The sequence below is a fragment of the Hippoglossus stenolepis genome, chromosome 22 (assembly GCF_022539355.2).
Source record: "Hippoglossus stenolepis isolate QCI-W04-F060 chromosome 22, HSTE1.2, whole genome shotgun sequence".
NCBI classification, from domain to species: Eukaryota; Metazoa; Chordata; class Actinopteri; order Pleuronectiformes; family Pleuronectidae; genus Hippoglossus; species Hippoglossus stenolepis.
In genome coordinates this window covers 10,648,840-10,668,162 of record NC_061504.1, presented here as the reverse complement: position 1 = coordinate 10,668,162, position 19,323 = coordinate 10,648,840, and the positions used below count along the sequence as shown (strand labels likewise).

At 41.5% G+C, this 19,323-nt stretch overlaps 1 protein-coding gene across 2 annotated transcripts; it reads right to left on the bottom strand.

The window, feature by feature from the left end:
- Positions 1–7,767: 7,767 nt before the first annotated feature.
- pkp2 (plakophilin 2) lies at positions 7,768–19,219 on the bottom strand. 2 transcript variants are annotated; one of them, XM_035146868.2, is made up of 13 exons: positions 18,333–19,219; positions 16,441–16,511; positions 14,801–15,387; positions 14,574–14,712; positions 13,778–13,985; positions 13,531–13,708; positions 11,828–11,945; positions 11,345–11,506; positions 10,662–10,838; positions 10,102–10,255; positions 9,392–9,584; positions 9,013–9,100; positions 7,768–8,611 (listed from the first exon to the last, which is right to left on the bottom strand). In XM_035146868.2, exons 1-13 carry the CDS (start codon positions 18,523–18,525, stop codon positions 8,543–8,545), a joined length of 2,337 nt encoding a protein of 778 aa, XP_035002759.1. In that variant the 5' UTR covers positions 18,526–19,219; the 3' UTR covers positions 7,768–8,542. The 2 variants fall into 2 exon arrangements, 1 of the variants encoding a protein (XP_035002759.1); XR_004694515.2 differs by lacking the exon at positions 7,768–8,611 and having other exon boundaries at positions 9,082–9,100; positions 9,392–9,579.
- Between the last annotated feature and the right edge of the window lie 104 nt (positions 19,220–19,323).

Here is a 19,323-nt window from a genome sequence, read left to right as displayed (position 1 = left end):
CAAGGCATGATGGACCGGTTAAAGCTGCAACGCACCGGCGACGCGACTGGACCCGGGGATCCTCACACGTCCGATGCAGTCACCAAACACTTTGTTTTGTTATGAGACAATGTGGTGTTTGATAAATCTGTATATTTAACATACACTTCATGTGTTTGGTTAAAAAGATCATCCAGAAATGTAAATTTTCTCTTTAAACCCCCAATTTTCAGGATTTTCTTTGAAGGTTAAAGCTGCAATGGACTGGTAACCTCATAGTAGATCCTCACATGTCTGATGTAGTCACCAAAGTTTGTTATGGTACAATGTGGTGTTTTGACAAATCTTTTTTTTTATCGTGAACGTCCTTTTGGAATTTTTTTAATCCAATATAAGTTTTGTAATAAAAAACGGTATTATTGTGTCTTATTTTCTTAAAAGATGTTAAGTACTGCAGTGCCCGCTCTAAACATGCCTGTTTGGAACGGCCTGTCTTTATGCTCCGGAGCTACTTCAGAATTATTCCTTGTTATGAGTGAGTCCTCCTCAAACAGTTCTACAATATACTGTCACTTTTTAATTGTTTGTGTGCTGGAAGTTGCGTGCAGAGCTCTTTATAAACAACGTCTACGGTGCAGAGTGAAGTTAGTGTTCATCCTACCTGGTTTATCTGCAATGAAGTCGTTGTGCATCCTGGATCAACTAGATACTACTTTACTGTAAATGTAAATGTTGTGCTTTTACCTTGAAGAGAATTCCATGAACGTCGTTTCCATGACAGAGATCAGCATCCGCACAATGATATAATGTCTGTCAGTCCGATATCGTGAAATAAAAAATAAAAACAACTATCCAAAATATGTGGTAGTGATTATGGTCCTCAGGCCACTAGTTGCCGACCACTGATGTAGTTTATCCGAGGATGTAGAAGAAGATATGTTCAACCCACACCCACTGACTGCAAGGCACTGTTTACCTGTCTAATTTTATTGAATAGATTGTATCGCGTGTCCAGATCGCACCGAATTTGACTCTGCACTTTCCTGGACCATTAACGTTACTTATAAGAGGTGGGAAGTCGATAAGATGAACGTTTTGTGAGATATGTGTTCAATATACAGACAGAAAGACATGTTTTCTAACTCTGAGTCAAGACATTGATGTATATCTGTGATATATAGTCTGCAGACAATGCAAAAAATATGGCTTCTCCAATTACTATGAGTCCATCATCTATTAAATTTTGAAGAAAAATATATTTCTCACAACATTTGAAACACTGCATATCTGCATCCTTGCAAATAATTTAAAGACCCATAGTTACATTGAGCTTCCAACCCAAGACCATGGTTTTTTTTATGGCTGCACCAGCCCATGAGATAGAAATATTCTGGATGTCTTTGTGCATCATTTCAGGAACTTCTTCCCTCAGAATACAGTCTGACCTAATTGGTATCTTTGGGAACATTGCAATCTCCACTAGAATTAAATATAAGTCTGTGGGATGTTTCACTGCACAACATAAGTAGGAAGGAAACAGTGATGTTTTTGGGACTGAGATTTAAGAACATCTCATTCAAGTTAGAACGTTTATATTCTCATTTCTGAGTTATATTCAGAGTTATATTCCAGTCGAGACTGATGTCATCATGCCTCACAGCATTAATCATGACAGCTGCCTGTTGTGCTGATCGTGCAGAAACAATTCCTTCAGTAAACTGTAATTTCACTGCAACTCAGATACATAATCTGCTCAAACTGAAAAAAAATGCATTTTTTGTGCTCAGCTTTTGACAAATTCATTTATATGACTCATTAATTGAATAAAATCCATTATGTGAGCCTTATATTTCTTGGCAGCTTTAATTTTGATAGCAGTCATTGGTTCCAGAGCTGTAGGTCTAGGCCCACACGTCAGTTTACAATGCAGAATCTAATCCTCAACATATGGTGAAGCTGTTGTAACAATCAAGCCATGAGTGATTGATGTTTTCTTTCAAGCAGTGGTGACAAGTGCTGACAGATTAAAGGATTTAAAACCCATCTTCAGACTTAATGCACCCAATACTCCCGCTGCTGCTGTTAGTGGCGTGTCTGTGACACAGTAAAATCACGAGGCAGCCCCGTCACTCACAGGGATTTCTAATGATTTAATGCTTTGTATAGATAAGTTATTCAAATTGGATAGTAGGCAGGAACAGTTTGAGCTAAAACAGCCAATTTCCAATGCCAGCAGCCAAATGGTTAAGGTCCTGACACGTGTTTTCACTTTGCCTCATTAGACCTCTTCTCGGGACTGTTGGTGTGAACACACTGTGCCTGAGGGAGATGGTTCTCACTCTCTCCAGGTTTCTTTGCACCTGTCGGACAAAACTTTAACCTTCAATATGTCTCTGCTTCTGAAAATTAAGTTGACAAGCAGCGCAGAGGTTTAATCAGTCAGAACCCTACATTGTATATAAAGATGGAAAAAGCTTCTCCACTACCTCCCACTATCCAGAAATGAAGCTAAAATACCCCCGGACACGAAAGCAGCCATCTTGCGCATTTGGATTCTGAGCACCACCGATCAGGAAGTCACCGGAAAAAATTAAGAAAAAATGTCTTAATATGTATTTAGATTTTTTTGTTTGGGCCATCTCCCATCCGTTTACATGGAGGAGGCAGAGTTTATGACCTATACTGCAGCCAGCCACCAGGAGTCTCTTTGGCTTCACTTTTGTGGAGCCGTCATTGTCGGCCATCTTTATGCACAGTCAAGTGAAGAACAAGTAAAAACACCTGTGTAGGTTGTGGTATAGGCTGCATGATATACATATATTTTACCAGTATTTTAAAATCCTCGACCTTCACAAATATGATGCTATGTTATGTTTTGACAGTCAAAATATCCGTCTGTATCTTTGGATTGAAAGATAGTCTAGTAGAACTCCTTATCGAGCCTTGACCATCTCCATCAAATCAATTATTTAATGCCTCTGGGGCACATTTTGTAAAAGATTGAGGATGAGTTAGTCTCCACGTTTCTCATGTTTCTCTCATCATCTCCTTGGTAAATTCTTAAAATGTGTGTGCTTGACCTCCTGCCTTCTGTTAAACCCGTGTGTCTGCACACTGTCTGCCATCAATTCAAGACGGTGACTCTTGCCCCGTCCGTTGCCAGGACCTGCAGACGTGAGCCGCTCTTTTAATCCCTTTCTCAAACTCTTCAACATGCTTTCTCCGACCAGCTCTCTCTGTACCGGTCACAACACGACCCCCTCGACCCCAGTCAGTCACGAGTCAGGCCAGCAGACACCCCAACTACTCTGAATTTCAAAAGCACTCCACTCTCCTCATGCCGCCTCCTTATTCCTGGTCCTCATCATTCTTGACCTGTCTGCGGTGCTTGGCACAATCGGCCACTCGTTTCTGCCTGGCACCACTGCAGACCATGTGATTTGAGAATTTAACTGTATAGGGCCTCTGTCGTTCTACCTGGCTGCGTCTACAAAGGTTTCATTGCTGGAATCCCTCAAGTGCTAAATCCCTCTATACTCTCTATGCTGTCCTTGCTTTCCAAATAGTGAACTGATCTTCCCTGCTCAGGTGGAATTTTGGAATCAGTTTTCTGTGTTAGAATGAAATCTTTCAGGCTGAATAGATTTTTCCTTCTCCTCCTGACCCCACAGGTTCACGCCAAATTGGAGTCCTCACCTCTGAACCAGACTTCCTCTGAATAGAGTACTTGTTAGTTGTGTCATCCTGAGGACACACTGAAACTAAAGGACCCTGGTATGGTCTATACCCAAAGAGTTAATGACCACTGAAAGATTCTCCTTCCCTATAACACCAGCAGTGTCACTGTTTGGTTCTCAGTACCTCCAACAAGGACCCTTTATCGCAATGCTACAGAAAGCATTCCTGGATCCATCCCTTTGTGTGGATCTACACGCAGATTTATTGCCGTACAGCAGCTGAAAAAAGCCTTTACCCTTGTGAAACCTAATTTACATGTAAATGGTCTGTATTTATATCGAGCTTTTCTTGTCTTGATGACCACTCAAAGCGCTTTACAGTACAGCTTTTGCCATTCACCCATTCAGACACATATGAGCAGCACTTTCCATTTGAGAAGGGACAATTTGGGGCTTAGTATCTGGCCCAAGGACACTTTGGCCATGCAGAATGGGGAAGACAGGGACACAAACCTTCAGGTTAGAGGACGACCGCTCTAACCCCTGAGCCACAGCCAGTCCTGCATCAAACATCAGTCTAAATAAATATGCCAGATGTTTTTCATCAAGATCCATGAATTATTCGGATATCTACAGGAAAATGTAAAATGTAAATCTGTTGAGAAGTTTTTGCATAATCCTGTTGACAAAAAAATGGACAGTGGTAAAAATCTTTTCGGTCGGTCTAATAAAAGTAACAGCTGAAGATCTAGAAGCAGGTATTTGAGTATTTTCCTGTCAATTACCAGTTATCAGACGACATAATAAGAGATTTCTTTGTCTTTTTCCTCAGAGCTGTCTGTAGAAGCTTTGTACTCTAAATAGCAGACCAGTGGTTCTCAGCATTTTAAGCTCATGAGTCTTTAAAATGAAAAAAAATGCCCTCATGACTCTGTGCCAGCAGCGGCATGTGTCTGGACGTGACCAGTTCAACTGAGGTGATTTTCTTAAAATAACTGCACAAAATGTTCCAGCGTTTCTCAGGAGACAAAGGCTGCAGGAAATTTATGGATTAAATTAAGGTAGCAAATAGTTTTCGCTTGTTCATCTCTCCACTGTCTGGAGTCATCGTTTTCGACCAATGAAATATTGCCCAGTACTTTTGGCAAAATCAAATAAACGAATAATCACATTCTGAACAGTTAGAAGTAGAATACACCATCAAGCAGGTGTTACAACCCAAATCACAATGTTGGCTGAGATTTCACAAATTCCAATCCTATTAAAATTGTGTAAAATTCTCTGGTTCATGTTTTCTGTTCTCACCCGGTGTGTTTTAATTTCTAGCTTCAGCACAGGATGCTTGTATTTGCAAGCATGTGGCTATGAAACCTTAATAAATTCCTCTTTGTTTAATGAGGGAGAAAAACCTTTGTCCCACTTTCATAAGATCCCTGTTCTACCTCCTCTCTCTATGAGGAATCTCTCGACCATTGCTTCCTGGCTGTGTTGCTGCCAAAGCTTAATATCACACTGCCTGTTATCTGGCAAACCTGGGTGTTTTTAATTAGTTGACCAAGAAAGGGATTAACTCAAACCTGGTCCAAACAAAGGGCGAGAAAAGGGCGAGAAAATCACTGGGCTCAAGGGGAAAAAGGGTCCTTTGAAACCAAGACCAAGGTGTGGTGCCCTGTGGGAGGCACTCTATTTGAAATAACCCCAAAACAAATGTATGGAAAATTAAGCGTAAAAGCTGGAAGTTGAAAAGAGATGGAGACACACAAGAGAAAGAGAGCTCGATCAGACTGAGCAATGTGAAGCTCTTCATCTATAATGAAACAAGTTCTTTTTATCTTATAAAAGTCCGTTTTTAAAGCAGCATGGCGGCGGAAACAGGATGTTTTGTCGTTTTGATTATTTATTTCCTCCACAGGCTGGAATCACTAAATAAACTCTTACGCTTATTCATGTTTTTCAGGCAGTTCTGTCAAGAGGCATGAACCAAATGTTGTTCTATGTGTCAGTCGTTTCCTGTAGTTTAAATAAGAGGTTTGTTTTTTCAAGTGACTATTTTCAATATGATTTAATTCGATTTTTTGTTTTGTTATCAAGAATGTCATCCAAATTCCTCCAAACCACTTGTGACCGAACTGACCAAATTCGTGACAGAAAATGTATCAGATACTTTGTAAGTTAGTTTAAAATTATTTTTAAATAATCTATCGAACATTTTCCTCACGTGTCTGACTTTGTGACATCACCGGGTGGTTCTTCATCCCAGATGTTCTGAGTGGATGAAGAGGAGTAAGGGACACACGTCATCCCTGGAAACCAATGGACCAAGTTCTGAAGAAAAAAGGGAAAAACTTGATTTTACATCTGAAATGTTCTTGAGTGATTATGTCAGTGAGAAGCAATTTGCTCTGAGTGCTGACGCCCTTCACAATGGCCTCAGTGTTAAGGAGAGAAAAGTCAAGCTGGCTTCTTTTCAGCCTGTTTTCCACTGCTGCTGCTCCTCTGTGGAAGAATCCTTTCTTTCTTCCTCCGTCTCAAACATGTTCTTTCATTACGTGACAACCTCCCCTTCACATCTACCTGCTCCACTAACAGACATTTTTGGACATACTCTTATTTCTGAGTTGGGCTGTAAATCTCTTTTCTTTAGGCTTCAGAGAACTGTAACCCTCTCCCCTTGTTTTGGGCTCTTTTGAGACCAAAATTCCAAATGGGAACATTTAATTATTCTTAGCATCTAAAAAAAGACGAATGTTCCCTTGAGAAATAATAAATCTGACCAGTTCTCGGCTGTGTGAGAGACAAAAAGGCTGTTGTTGAAAGGATTTCACTTCTTCTGCAAACCAGAGGCTTGGAAATCATGCACTTTGTCCCCAAAATAGCTCACAAAGTGGGTGAATTAGAGATTATTAGCAGGGAAAGAGAGGAAAAGTGCAGATTTTAGTTCCTCAAATAGAACAGCTCAGGGTTTTAATCTCAGAGTTAAACCACTTAAAATATGTCGGATTAGGAGTTAGTGAATATGAAAAGTAAATGTTGTTTGAGGGCAAAGAACAACTGGGGGACGATTTTACACTGAATCTGTTCTGCTCATCATCGAGGAGACTCAGTGATGAGTTGATGCTACGCCACTGCCCCCTGCAGGATATATCAAGATAAACCCTCCACTTTACTTCATTTATTTGCTCGGAAAAATGGTTTTTAAATTATTCCATATCATTTGTGAATCATCCTGCATTTTCTGCCACATGCAAATACGTATAAAATGCACTTCACACACATAAAAACAAGCTGCAGCGGCTCAGAATGAAGCCAGAAAACAGGAAGAACATCAATTTTATATCATGTCACGCTACATTATGTCCCAGGTACCTGCAGATGGAGACTAAGCTTCTTCTAAGAGCTCACGTCCTCGCTACCGTGCAGGCTGGATATGCAGATATATGAAGACAATCACTGACACAAAGCTGTAATTACTTTAGTGGGATACTGTTAATTTGGTTGAGGGAGATTCAACCACCGCCTGGAGTCGAGCGAGGCCTTTGTAGATTTCCCAGACGGGAGCGGCTTCATTAGACCGAGTGGATCTCTGGGGGAATTTGTCTGTTTTAAGCGCAAAGTGTCAGAACACGACCACCGAGGCTCTGAGGGGGAGAGGGACCGGAGTCGGGACTCAAACGCAGGTACAGAAGCTTAAGCTGGTGAAGGTGGACTTCAACGAGAAGAAAATTAAACACAAACAGGCTTATGGTCGCCAGCGGCAGGCAAACAGCGCAGGAACATGGGGTAAATACCTGGAAACTGAACTGAGACACGAGGGAAAGCCACGAGTTAACAGATGGAGGGACAAAGACAAAGGGAAACACAAGGGAGGAAGGGATCAGTGAACACAGGGGACACACATTAGGACAGGTGCATCACAAAGACAAGTAGTAAATCAGTTTCAAAATAAAACAGGAAATTAAGAACTCAGAGTGCAAACAACCAAAGACAAGGAAAACAAGGTTAACGTCCATGCAACAGAAAATCTTAGGTCCAAATCACAATAGAGCAGAATCGTGAGTTATGATATGGCCTCTCTACCTGTGGTGTAAAGAGAAGATACTGAACAATAAAGTTTATTTAAACCCGTTTATTCATTTGAGGGACACTCAATAAGGCAGAAAGCAGGAGAGCATCTTGTTTTGAAGTAGGAAGTCTTAAAATACATTTATAGACATGACATATATACAGGTTGATCTTCATCCTTGTTTTTGGTTTAAACATTTGGTTTGTTTTTCATTGTGGTTCTTTTATATAATAACCTGAAGTGCAAAAAAAAAAAACACAGCAAAACCATAAACTGACCAACAAGCTGCCACTATTAAATAAACTAGTAAAACATAAAGGAATATTAATTCATAGTTGTTATTATAGCTGGGGAGATGTTACATTTTCTGGGAATGTTTCTTCATTGATCCGTCAGTTTGTCTGAACATGAGGCACAAAGACAGCGGCTGCAAATATCTGATGCTTTAAATGATGGATAATAAACTAAAACATGATTTAAAAGTGTTTAAAAATGTTCTTGTGTTTAAAATGACTCTTTTCCTTATTTCCACATTTACAAACATTCTAAAAACCATGTTTGTTCTTTCGCTACATAAACACTAACATCTACACTCTACATTCAAACACGCAAAGAAAGGTTTTGACCCATTTCATGAGACATTAACGGGAAATACAGACGTAGTTTTACGATGTTTCGTCCGCAGCGTTGAGAAAAGCATCTTCTACTAAACTGTGACACAAATGAAGGGAAACAGTGCAACGAGTTACTTGTGACTACAAGCGCTGATACTGTGAACAAGTGCAGCTTGGAGTATGATGTACTGTGCATGAGCATCTTGGGTTCAGTTCCGTCCAGAGTTCACAGCCTTTGTCGTTCTCTGATTGATGAAATCAGTTTTCCTGTAGCCGCACTGCAGAGGGAGAAGAAAGAGAAAATACTGGAAGTTAAATCAACTAAACAACAGATGATTAGTTGTCTTTATGGAGAGCCAATCTAGTGACTGTAGAATGTGTAATACACTGCACACATTTTAATATTGTACATGTTTCTATAAATGTACTTTTATTTTTGATATATTTCATTTAAATTTACAGCCTTTTCACGTATTGCTCTTGTGAGTTTAGTTCCAGTTGTTATCTTTCTCCTTGAACGACCTAATGCTTCTTCACTTGCTTTATCTTTCAGATCATGTATTCAAATCCCCTCGACCTAAAACAAATTTACTCTTTTCTGATATTAAAATGTCAGTTTTTCAGACAAAAGGACAATGCGTTAGACGGAGTAAAACCACACAACATCTAACACACTCACCTTCTTGTAGGCTCCGTGGAGATCAGTGTATTTCCACAAGGTGTGCAGCAGGGCACACGCAGCCTGACCCGCTCTGGTTGGGCCATAGCTACGACACATAGAGGAGAAATAATTCCATCCTGAATATATAATATAGGTACGTATGACTGTATATGAGATGTTAGAGGTATTTTGCTTGTAGATTAATAATTTTTGAGGTATATCTATAGGAAATTGAGGTAAATAAACTCCATGTTTACTTAATTCTTTCCTTTTTGCTCGTCTTCTCTTTTAACTTTTGTTTTGAGTTTGATAATTTGCACTAAACGTCATCATGTCAGTGTCATAGAAAACTGCGAGTGCTTCATTTGTGCTGTGTGAGCTGTGAGCGCTGACTAACCCGCTGTCCTTGCTGCTGATGTTGATGATCTTGGGGAGCGCCCCCTGGCTGACGATGGCTCTGACATGCTGCAGGTTGCTCTGACACAGGTTGATCAGGATGTGACACAGAGACGCCGTCACGTCAGTGGGCAGGTCGGTGCCCGTGTCGTCGTTGGGCAGCATCGCCACCACCTCTGGCAACACCTGCTTCACTTCGGGTGGGAAACAATAAAACACGTGGAAATATATAGAAGACATAGAATATTTAAATTGTGCAGGTTCAGGTATACAAAATCAAAAAAAGTGAAAATAACACGGTTAACATAAAAAGTCCTAAATTATCTTCAAGAGGAGTGGGGGTGGAGCCTGACTGGGAGTTCAAGGTTTCTGAATACCTGCCTACACCTGCGACCTGCAACCATTGGATGGTACGAGCTGTCAATCACACGGTATACATGCCCCGAAGAACACCGTGCTTTATCGTCTATCTGACTCTAAATGGGACAATAATTTATAAAATGAATATCATGCTGTATTGAAGATGACTTGAAACTAGAGAGTGAGACCATAAACTCCTCAGCAAAATATTCACCGACATTATAAATCAAGTGAGACATAGTCTCATTGACTTCTATAGAAACTGAGTGCCCCCTGCTGGTCGTTTGAGAGCATACAGGTTTCAGTCGCCTCCACATTGGCTTCACTTTCCAGTCCCAGTGTGAAACTTACCAATGTCAGGATGCAGTTCATGGTGGTGAGAGAGGTTCTTTATCAGGGACACGGTCGTCCTCTTCACATCGCTCTCTTTCTCCTGCAGCATGTTCTTGACGTGATGAAGACCGTTCTCCCGCTGGACAACAGTGAAAGCGATGGCTTCAGACACCTGCGATGAAGATGTGCGAAATATAGGATATGTTTATTCTATTTTAGAAGAAAGAGAAGTACAATCTGTATCCACGTCCAAAGATTTAAAATCAGGCACATGAATTTCACCATAATTTAAGCATTTCTCTATAATCAATACATTTTTCTATAATTAATAAATTTCTCTATCATTAATAAATGTCTCTATAGTTGATATATTTCGGTATAATCAATAAAGTTCTCTGTAATTTATACATTCCTTTATAATTAATACATTTATCTATAGTCAATTAATTTGTCTATGGTTAATACATTTTTCTATAATAAATACATTAGTCTATAATAAATATATTTCACTATAGCTAATACATGTTTCTATAATCAATACATTTCTCTATAATCAATCAACTTCTCCATAATCCTACCGCTCCAGTTCCAGCAGTGATGTTCTGCAGTGCTCCGACAGCAGCCTCCTGGGTGGCGGGGCGGATGCTGCGGGCGATCAGCGACAAGTACATGCGGACAGTGATGGCGCTCCACAGCCACTCCATGCCACGTGGGTTGGCCTTCTCCTCCAGCAGGGGGCACTGTCGCTCAAGACGCTGGGGGGGGAGAGAGAGACAGGTGATGAGCTGCAGATATCAAGTGGGTTCACCGGGTTCACCGGGTTCACACAGTCGCAGCAGGGCGATGACTGAAGATGACGGACATGTGCATTTCTCTGCTCTCATTGTGTGTGTGTGTGTGTAGATATTTAACGTTAACTCGAGCAGAGAAGAGACCAGACTGTAAATTCGCATCATCATGAAGACTGTGCTGCAGCGGCTGAGTAGCTGCAATGCAGATATATTGTCTAAAGCACGTGCAATCATTAAGACGCATTTTCTAAACTGTAATCCTTTTATTTTAAATGTCATGCTCTCATGTTTCTCTTCATGCAAATAACAGTAGGGTTAAATAAAAGCCGTGTTACGGGTGATTAAACCATAGGCTGCATATAAAGAGGATTAAACCTGCAGAAATCCAGCAGATTTAACAGACTTGCTGTCAGATATTGTCGAACACATATTCTGCATTGTCACAGTGGATTCTTGTCCGTAGGGATTACCTCTGTGATCTTGGCGCTGCGTTGAGGGAAGCAGCTGACGCTATTTGGCTCGGGAGCCAGGTTTCGTCGAGACCCTCTGAGGTCCTGGGGGAAATCTTTAGGAAGCTCTGCCTCCATCTGGTAAGAAAGGTTGTGCAGGATGCAGACGCAGTTCTCTGTGGACTTCAGAGCAGATATAAACATGGGTAAATATCCAATGATTTACATTATGGCATGTTGTATAGCTGTAATCGAGGTACTTTTACTTTGGCTCTATGTCCCCCAGGGGCCCGCCCCCAAGTTTGAGAACCACTGCACCTCTGAGTAAAAAATATGGGGTTTAAACATAGAATGTATCACATCTACAACATCTGATGAAGCAGATGTAGAAACTCGAGCGCCTGTAAAACTCCACTTCAGCTCAAACAGCCAACGGCCTTTGTGTGAAGCCGACTGTGTGAAGATGAATGTTTTCTCTGGGACGCTTCATCATTTCCATTTCACCTTGTCATCCGTCTTGTAGTCGGCGATGGTTCCCCGGATGTAGTAGACCAGAGAGTCGATAAGATTCTCGCAGTGCCTCATCGCCTTCCTGCCGTCTGGACCCGCAGAGCTCAGATTCCTTTAAACACACAACAAGGATGATAATGTGACATTTATATTGTTTTAATTCTACTGGCAGAAATAAATCCACTTCATGATTCCACACGTTAATGGTTTTTGGATTTCAGGCTGTTCCTAAACCAGCTGCAATTATGAAAAACATCACAAACTAGGTAATCCAGCTTCCCTTGAAAAAAAAATCCTGGATTAACATTCTAACTGCGCCTGACAGCTTCTTTGATAAAATATGACGAAGGGAACTCGTCATTTTTCTCATCCGCGGGGAGGCTCTGAGGGGTTGAGAACACGATAAGGAGAACTTGATAACGCCGGGCCGCCGAGGACTGAGTGATTTCAGTTCAGCAGAGCGGAGAGAAGAGAGAGGGCTCCATGAATTATTCAGCCTCCGACTCTTTTCATCTGGCTGTCGTTGCCAGGGGAGCGGGCGCGTCTGATTCTCTTCTGCTTTGTAAACACGGAGATGATATACGACGGGAAAAACCAACTGGAAACCAACACAACGTACATAATCTGAGGCCGCGGCAGATACGTTGTCATCAACCGAGAGTTATGACGAGAGCAGAGAATACGACAGGTGTATTAAATTCTTTGGCGTTTTTGAGTCGCTGCGATCGCCAAACCGAAACAGGAGAAAGTGACATTTCTTTAATCCATCATCGAGCAGCTTTCTCACGATTTCTTTTGTTTTGGTTTTTTTCTTGTTGGCAGAAACTCAATAAAGTTTTTCATCAGGGATCTGAAAAGAGGTTTTGGCTCCTTCCACAGAACCACAGTCAGCACTTCACGTTCCTTGTTACAGCAGAATTCAGACGGATGAGATCAGTTTACTCATAACTCGGCTTAGCAGAGACGGTGTATGACTACCTCCTCTAAGACCACGCTCTTCTTTGGGTTTGAGCGCGAGAAGAGGAGCTGAAGCGCAGATACAAAATATCTGAGTGCAAGCAGTTTGAGCACAAGCAGAGTAAATGCAGAGCTGATGCAAACTACATTACATCTTTAAAATGTCCACTTTGCACATTATCACACAGCTTGAACAGTTAATTACTTATTACTTATTATTTATTAATGACGTCTATGATACATTAAAGTCTATAGAGGCATATTTCAGTCCCACTGTGTGTATAATTCATAAACTGTATAAACTGTGTGGTATATATACACTGTTTTTGTGTATATTAAGTTTTAAATGTATTGTAATAAGTGATTAGTTAGTCAGCTGTTGCTTCAGCCTTATTTTCTGTTACTTTATTACAAGTGGAGCAAATCCAAGCACAAGCGGCGTATATCTGAGTGCCAGCGCAGGGTTTAGAGTGAAAGCGTCACAAAATCGTCCTGCTCTGAAACGCACTTGAAAAACATAAACTGCTTCTCCATATGCACAGTGCATTTGTATTCCTAGTTGTATTGAAAGTTATTCTGTGTCTAATTACCCCTCAAAGTCTGTATTTATTTTGGTATGAGTCGTCTATCTGACACCAGTAGTCGGTGTCTGTTTACTGCGATCTATAATCAGCGCTGCAGAGAAGCACCCGGAGCATCCGGTTTCAAGGCCCACAGAGGAAGAGGAGGAGGAATCGTACCGCAGGCAGCCTGTGGCAAAGTGGAAAACCTCAGAGTCGGCGAGGAGCTCGTCTTTTGGGTTCTCGCCCTCGGAGATGCCCGAGCTGGGCACGAGGACGGAGTGAGTGAGGACAGATAAGGCCTCTTTGGAGAGACGCTCCTTCAGCAGGTCATGAGAGGAGAGGTTCCACAAGAGACCTAAAAACAGAAATAGATTTTATCATCTTCAGGGACACTAAAAATCTATTTACAAAGTCAATGACCGACCTGCGAGTTGTCGTCTGGTCTCAATGTCACGGCTGCTCTTCAGCGCGCCCAATATGGTGGCTATGCCGTCGCTCTCCTTCACCTCCATCTTGTTCTCGCTGCTCTGGTACACGACGTTGCGCAGCGAGCCGGCAGCGACGCACTGCACTTCCTCACTGTCGCTGTGGAGGAGCTGCAGCAGCTTTCCGATTCCACGGAGATAGTACACCTGAAAATATACGTTAAAATGATGCCTTTAAAAGGTTCAGTGTGTAAGATTTAGGTGAAAGGGATCTATAGGCAGAAATTGAATATAAAATAATCCTACTGATGTTTTCACTCGTGTGTTATATCTAACTTGTGCAAATTATTGTTTTCTTTACCCTTGAATGGGCCTTTATATTTAAATACTTTATATTAACATCGGGAGCGGGTCCTCTATACAGAGGCTGCCATGTTTTTTACAGTAGCCCAGACTGGACAAACTAAACACCTTTTGAGTTTTTATGACAACTGAAGGATCCACAGGTTCTCTTTCATGTTTGGAGGTGGAGGGTGAGGTGAGGGGTATTCAGCTGCAACATGCAACTTCACCAGTAGATGTCACTAAATTCTACACACTGAACCTTTAAGTGGAGTTTGCATGCAAGTTTCCTGCCACCTCACATCTATCCGTACAAAGAGAGAGATACAAGGACTAAAAGATGCTACAGGTACTTCCTCCCAAAACTGTGGTTTGAAAATTGGATAATTATAAATTAAACTGCTAACGCCATCATTCCGATCATGCGGACACACTGCATGTGAGTAAACACACCATCTTCTTGGCATTTGCGCTCTTGAAACATTGATTCTGAATGTGGCTGGCTGCGTAGATCAGCGTTTCCTCGTCATCCTGCGTCAACAGGCCCACGGCCTTATCCAACGTCATCTCCGGAGGCTTGTTCTCTGACTTCCTGTGTGAAGCAGACACAGCCCCGAATGAGAAGATGCACAACCAAGAACATATTTATGGAACCAGAACAGGAACAAACGTGGTCTTACAGTGTCATGACATTCTGCGTCTGTATCTGCTGAACGGGGACGTCTACTTCCACCTTCCTGCCCATGTCCACCTCCACGGTGGTGGCCGAGGGCGGGTACGAGTTGAGCCTGCGGAGGCTCTGAGCGTTCCTCCCAACCTGAGCCAACCACGACAGCCCCTCATCACCACCTCTCTCCTGCACGTTGTGTTTCTCAGTTCGGTTTTGACTCCAGCGAGAGCCGTATCCACCACTCTGCTGAAACGCTGCGTTTGCAAACACGGGCTGTGGCCCTGACGTCTGCCTCTGTAAACCCTGGCGGAAGCTTCTGCTTGCAGTTGTGGACGCGTGCGGCCGCGTTCCACGAGGCGCCTCTGAGAAGGCGTAGTGCCAAAATGAGTTGTTCCCGTACGAGCGGTCGTGCAGCGTGCCCGTCCTCTCTGCCTGACTGGGTCCTGGGAACGTGTACGTGCCAAATCGCAGGGTGCTGTAGCTGAAGGGGGCGCGAGGTAATCGTGGGGTCTGCGGCGGAGACACCTCCACCCTCCTGGTTGGTCTCCGCACGTGGTTGCTATAGAGAGAGCAGCTAGTGGAGGTCAATCCATTCATCTGTGGAAACAAAACACAAACTACACTTTAATACAGTGAGGTCTGGGAGGACTTTAAATTTACACAATACAGTACAATTAGATTCAATATTCAATACTGTTACTATTGCCATGTAAACAGGCGATTAGCATTTGTCTTGGCGAGCGCATGAAACACATAGTAAAATGTAAGTATAATTTAGACCCTGTACAGAGAACATACTCTTTATCCAAGTGGTGTCACAAAAATATGTGTTATATAATAAGATTAAAGTTGCCTTGGACAACTTTTAGGGGGTTTTAAAGAAAAAGTAGACAGGAAGTGCTTTTGTTTATTGGTATATAAGCCATGAAACTGACAAAACGTAGGAAGGGACAAATGTCAATAATTAATGCTGTTAGTTAAATAATTGAAACTAGTGTCAAATTATATATTAACTTTAATCAACAAAAGCAAATTCAAAAATTGTCATTTTACCAGCTACAATTTGATCAAGAACATTAAGTTTTAATGTATCTTATTAAGAGATTAGTTATTAGGTTATAACTTTATTGTTTTGTATCAAATTCCTTGAGAGCTTTTTTTTATTTATACCGAAATCAATAGATTGAATGGAAAAAAATTCAGATAAAAGTAAGTAAAACACTACTTTACAATTTTATTCCACCATTTGTTAAATAAATGAAAAAGCTAATTTATTTTGTCACCTTCAGGGCTCCATAGAGCTGAAGTAAACACTGTTAAAATAACATATAAATCCCAATGTCGAGGTAAAGAACACGATTATTGATTTGCATGAAGCAGCTGCAGACATTTGAATGCATTCAAATGACACAATATTTAAAGTACAGCGTGATAAGCATCTATGAGCCTTGTGTGTGTGTGTGTGTGTGTGTGTGTGTGTGTGTGTATATATATATATATATATATATATATATATATATATATATATATGTGTGTGTGTGTGTGTGTGTGTGTGTGTGTGTGTGTGTGTGTGTGTGTGTGTGTGTGTGTGTGTGTGTGGGTGTTTGTGTGTGCGTGTGCGTGAGTCAGGAGGTAAAAAGAGCCCCTCACCTTCATGTTTGGTAAAAGTCCATCTGCAGCATCAAAGCTCTGTGCTGCGTTTCTCTGTAAGTGGAAACCACCTTGAACAAGTGGAAGAGGTTTAGTCAGAGTGTCCAGTTTCACACTGTAATTACATAAACGCATGATGGCGACACCAACACCTCCTCGGGTCGGCGGCGTGACTCCCACCCAAAACACTCAGAGCGCTGCGAGCGTTTTCCTACACTGCAAACCCAACTTCTTCATTTCCATTTAGAGGGATTGGTAAGAAGAAGACAGAGGAGGAACACGTATATTATTTAGGGCTTTTCATTAATTGATTTTGACATGAATTTCTGGTATATACACAATACAAAGTGTTACTCCTCAAAGAGAAAAAAGAAATTCATTTACTAATAGACATTATCTACCATCAGATCATTGTTATAGGAAATCACATAACAAAAGAACCACAAAAGGTAATTTATAATAAGTGTAAAACACGTGTATTTTTATGTAAAGCTGAATCGACTGGTCAATTTTCAAAAGAATATTGATTGTATATTAATCAATAATCAATGGATTGTTGTGGATTTGCAGCTATGTAAGAATATATATATTTTTTGTCTTTTTTACCCAGATAAAAGTCTGAGGTCTAAAATATCTTCACCATCAGTTCAGTGCAGGAATTTTATCTCTCGCCCGAGGAATCCTCTGGTCAGGAAGAAAATCTGCCCAAAACTCTTTCCTCCTTCAATGAAGGCCTGAATGCTTCAATCTCTCATTAATTCATTGCTCTCGTGTAAATCATTTTATGCTGATGACTGCCTGTTGTCCGTAGCTGACTCACCCACACCGACCAAATAAATCAATATAAGAGGGCAGATCCCTTAGAAAGCCAGGAAGTGAGTTTAGGTTCAGGCTCTGTCAGCTGTGACTTCATCAGCCTCTGGTCGGACGGATGAAACTGTAGAAACCTGTTGGACCAGGAAACTACTGCAGCAAGAATTCTCCTCACAAAAACGCCTGGATTAAGTGGAAATGATTGATAAATAGTTAACCAGCAGTGGACTGCACATGCTTCACATAGAGCAGATCCTCTGGATGGGAAAAGGCTCCTATCATGATAAAACAATAACAGCAAATATCGCAATGTAACTATCATCCAAAGCAATGTAACGAACCTTCAATATATATCAACATGTAGCAATAAAACAACATGAATATTTATTGCTATTCAACTTTTAACGACAGCAATATAACAAAACTCTGATATATATCAGTATTGCGATAAAAGAGTAACAGTAAAGATCGCAAAATAATTCTCATCAATAGAAATGTAGCTAAACTCCTACATATAAATATCAACATATTGCGATAAAACAATAACAATAACAATCGCAATATAATTGTAATCCAAACCAATACAACAAAACTTAAATATGAAGCAATATAAAACGTTTTCGTAAATAGCAATGTAACAAAACTTCATATACCGCGTATTGTGATAAAACAATAACAACATTTAGCACAATATAACAACACCTCAATAAATAACAATAACAGTACTATCACAACATTTCCACTGATAGCAATGCAACGAAACTTCAACATATATATTATAGATAGCAATTATCAATACTTCAATATATATGGATGTATTCTACCTCAGATTTGTCAAATGTTTTACGGTGTTTATCATCATTTATCGTGATGATTATCGATATCGACTGATATGAATTAGTTTCATCTTGGTCACATTTAGGCCAAACAGCCCCATGAATAATTGAAGGTGGATGGTTATCCTAGTGGGGACGGGAGGAGGTGGAGCAGTGAGTGTGGCTCCTCTTCATCACCTCCACACAGCTACTTCATGTTCATCATCACAAACACACAGGGATCATAGTAATCTGGATCGTTACCGTTGCTCTGGCTCCTCCTCGCCCTCCTCGCCAGGGTGAGCTGAACCTGCTGCTGGACGCGCAGGCTCCGCTCGGCGGACTGGGTCCTGGCCGAGGAGGAGGCTGCGGGCCCGGCCGGCAGAGCCAGGCTGGTGTCGTCCAGCCCGGAGCGGCCCGGGCCGTGGGGAGCCGACCTCAGGAACACCTCGTCCATTGTGACCGGGTCCAGGGAGAAGGAGCGTCACTCCCGTGGGTCCGTTCAGACCCGTGGACCCGTTCCCGCAGACATGTCGAGTTCCTGCTTTGTTCCTGCGATCCGCCAGGTACACACGGAGGAGGGCGGGGCTTACAGCAGATGCACCTGAGGGTCACACGTCACTGCTGCGAGGGACGGAGGCTAAGACCCGCCCCCTGCCCTCCTCTGATTGGTCCACACTGATGTCACACTGGCCCTGGATTGTTGGATTTTAAAAACAGGTCTCAACATTTTTTAATCGATTAATCAAAATGATAGAGATGCAGGTTATACAAAGGTTTTTGGTATAGATTAAATACAGGCACGTTTATTTGTAAAGCACAGCTCAACAACAATTTATCGATTTATATATCTGATATACAATCAGATTTAGAACATCCATCATAAAACACTACAGGGGCCCTCAGAGGGTTGGTGTCTGGTGCCAGAGTCAAAATGTGTCTTTTCACGGCTCCTGTCATCTGAGATCTGTCTCCACAGAGCTGAGTCAGTGCCGAGAGGAGTAAAACTGTGCAAACCCCCAAAAGATCAGTTATTAAAGGTGTAGCATTACAGACGCTAATCTCTGCTGAGAATGGAGGGTGGGGCTGAGAAGCGGCTCACGTTTACAATGGGGCCTTTTCATCTACTAAAACTTCAAATGTGTTTCTATGTAATCAAATGTAATGTCTCATCATCTGCAGAAGCACTCATTATCTTTTACCATAGCAGTCCATTGCTGCTACTAGAAAAAAAAAATAAAAAAAGAATAAATAT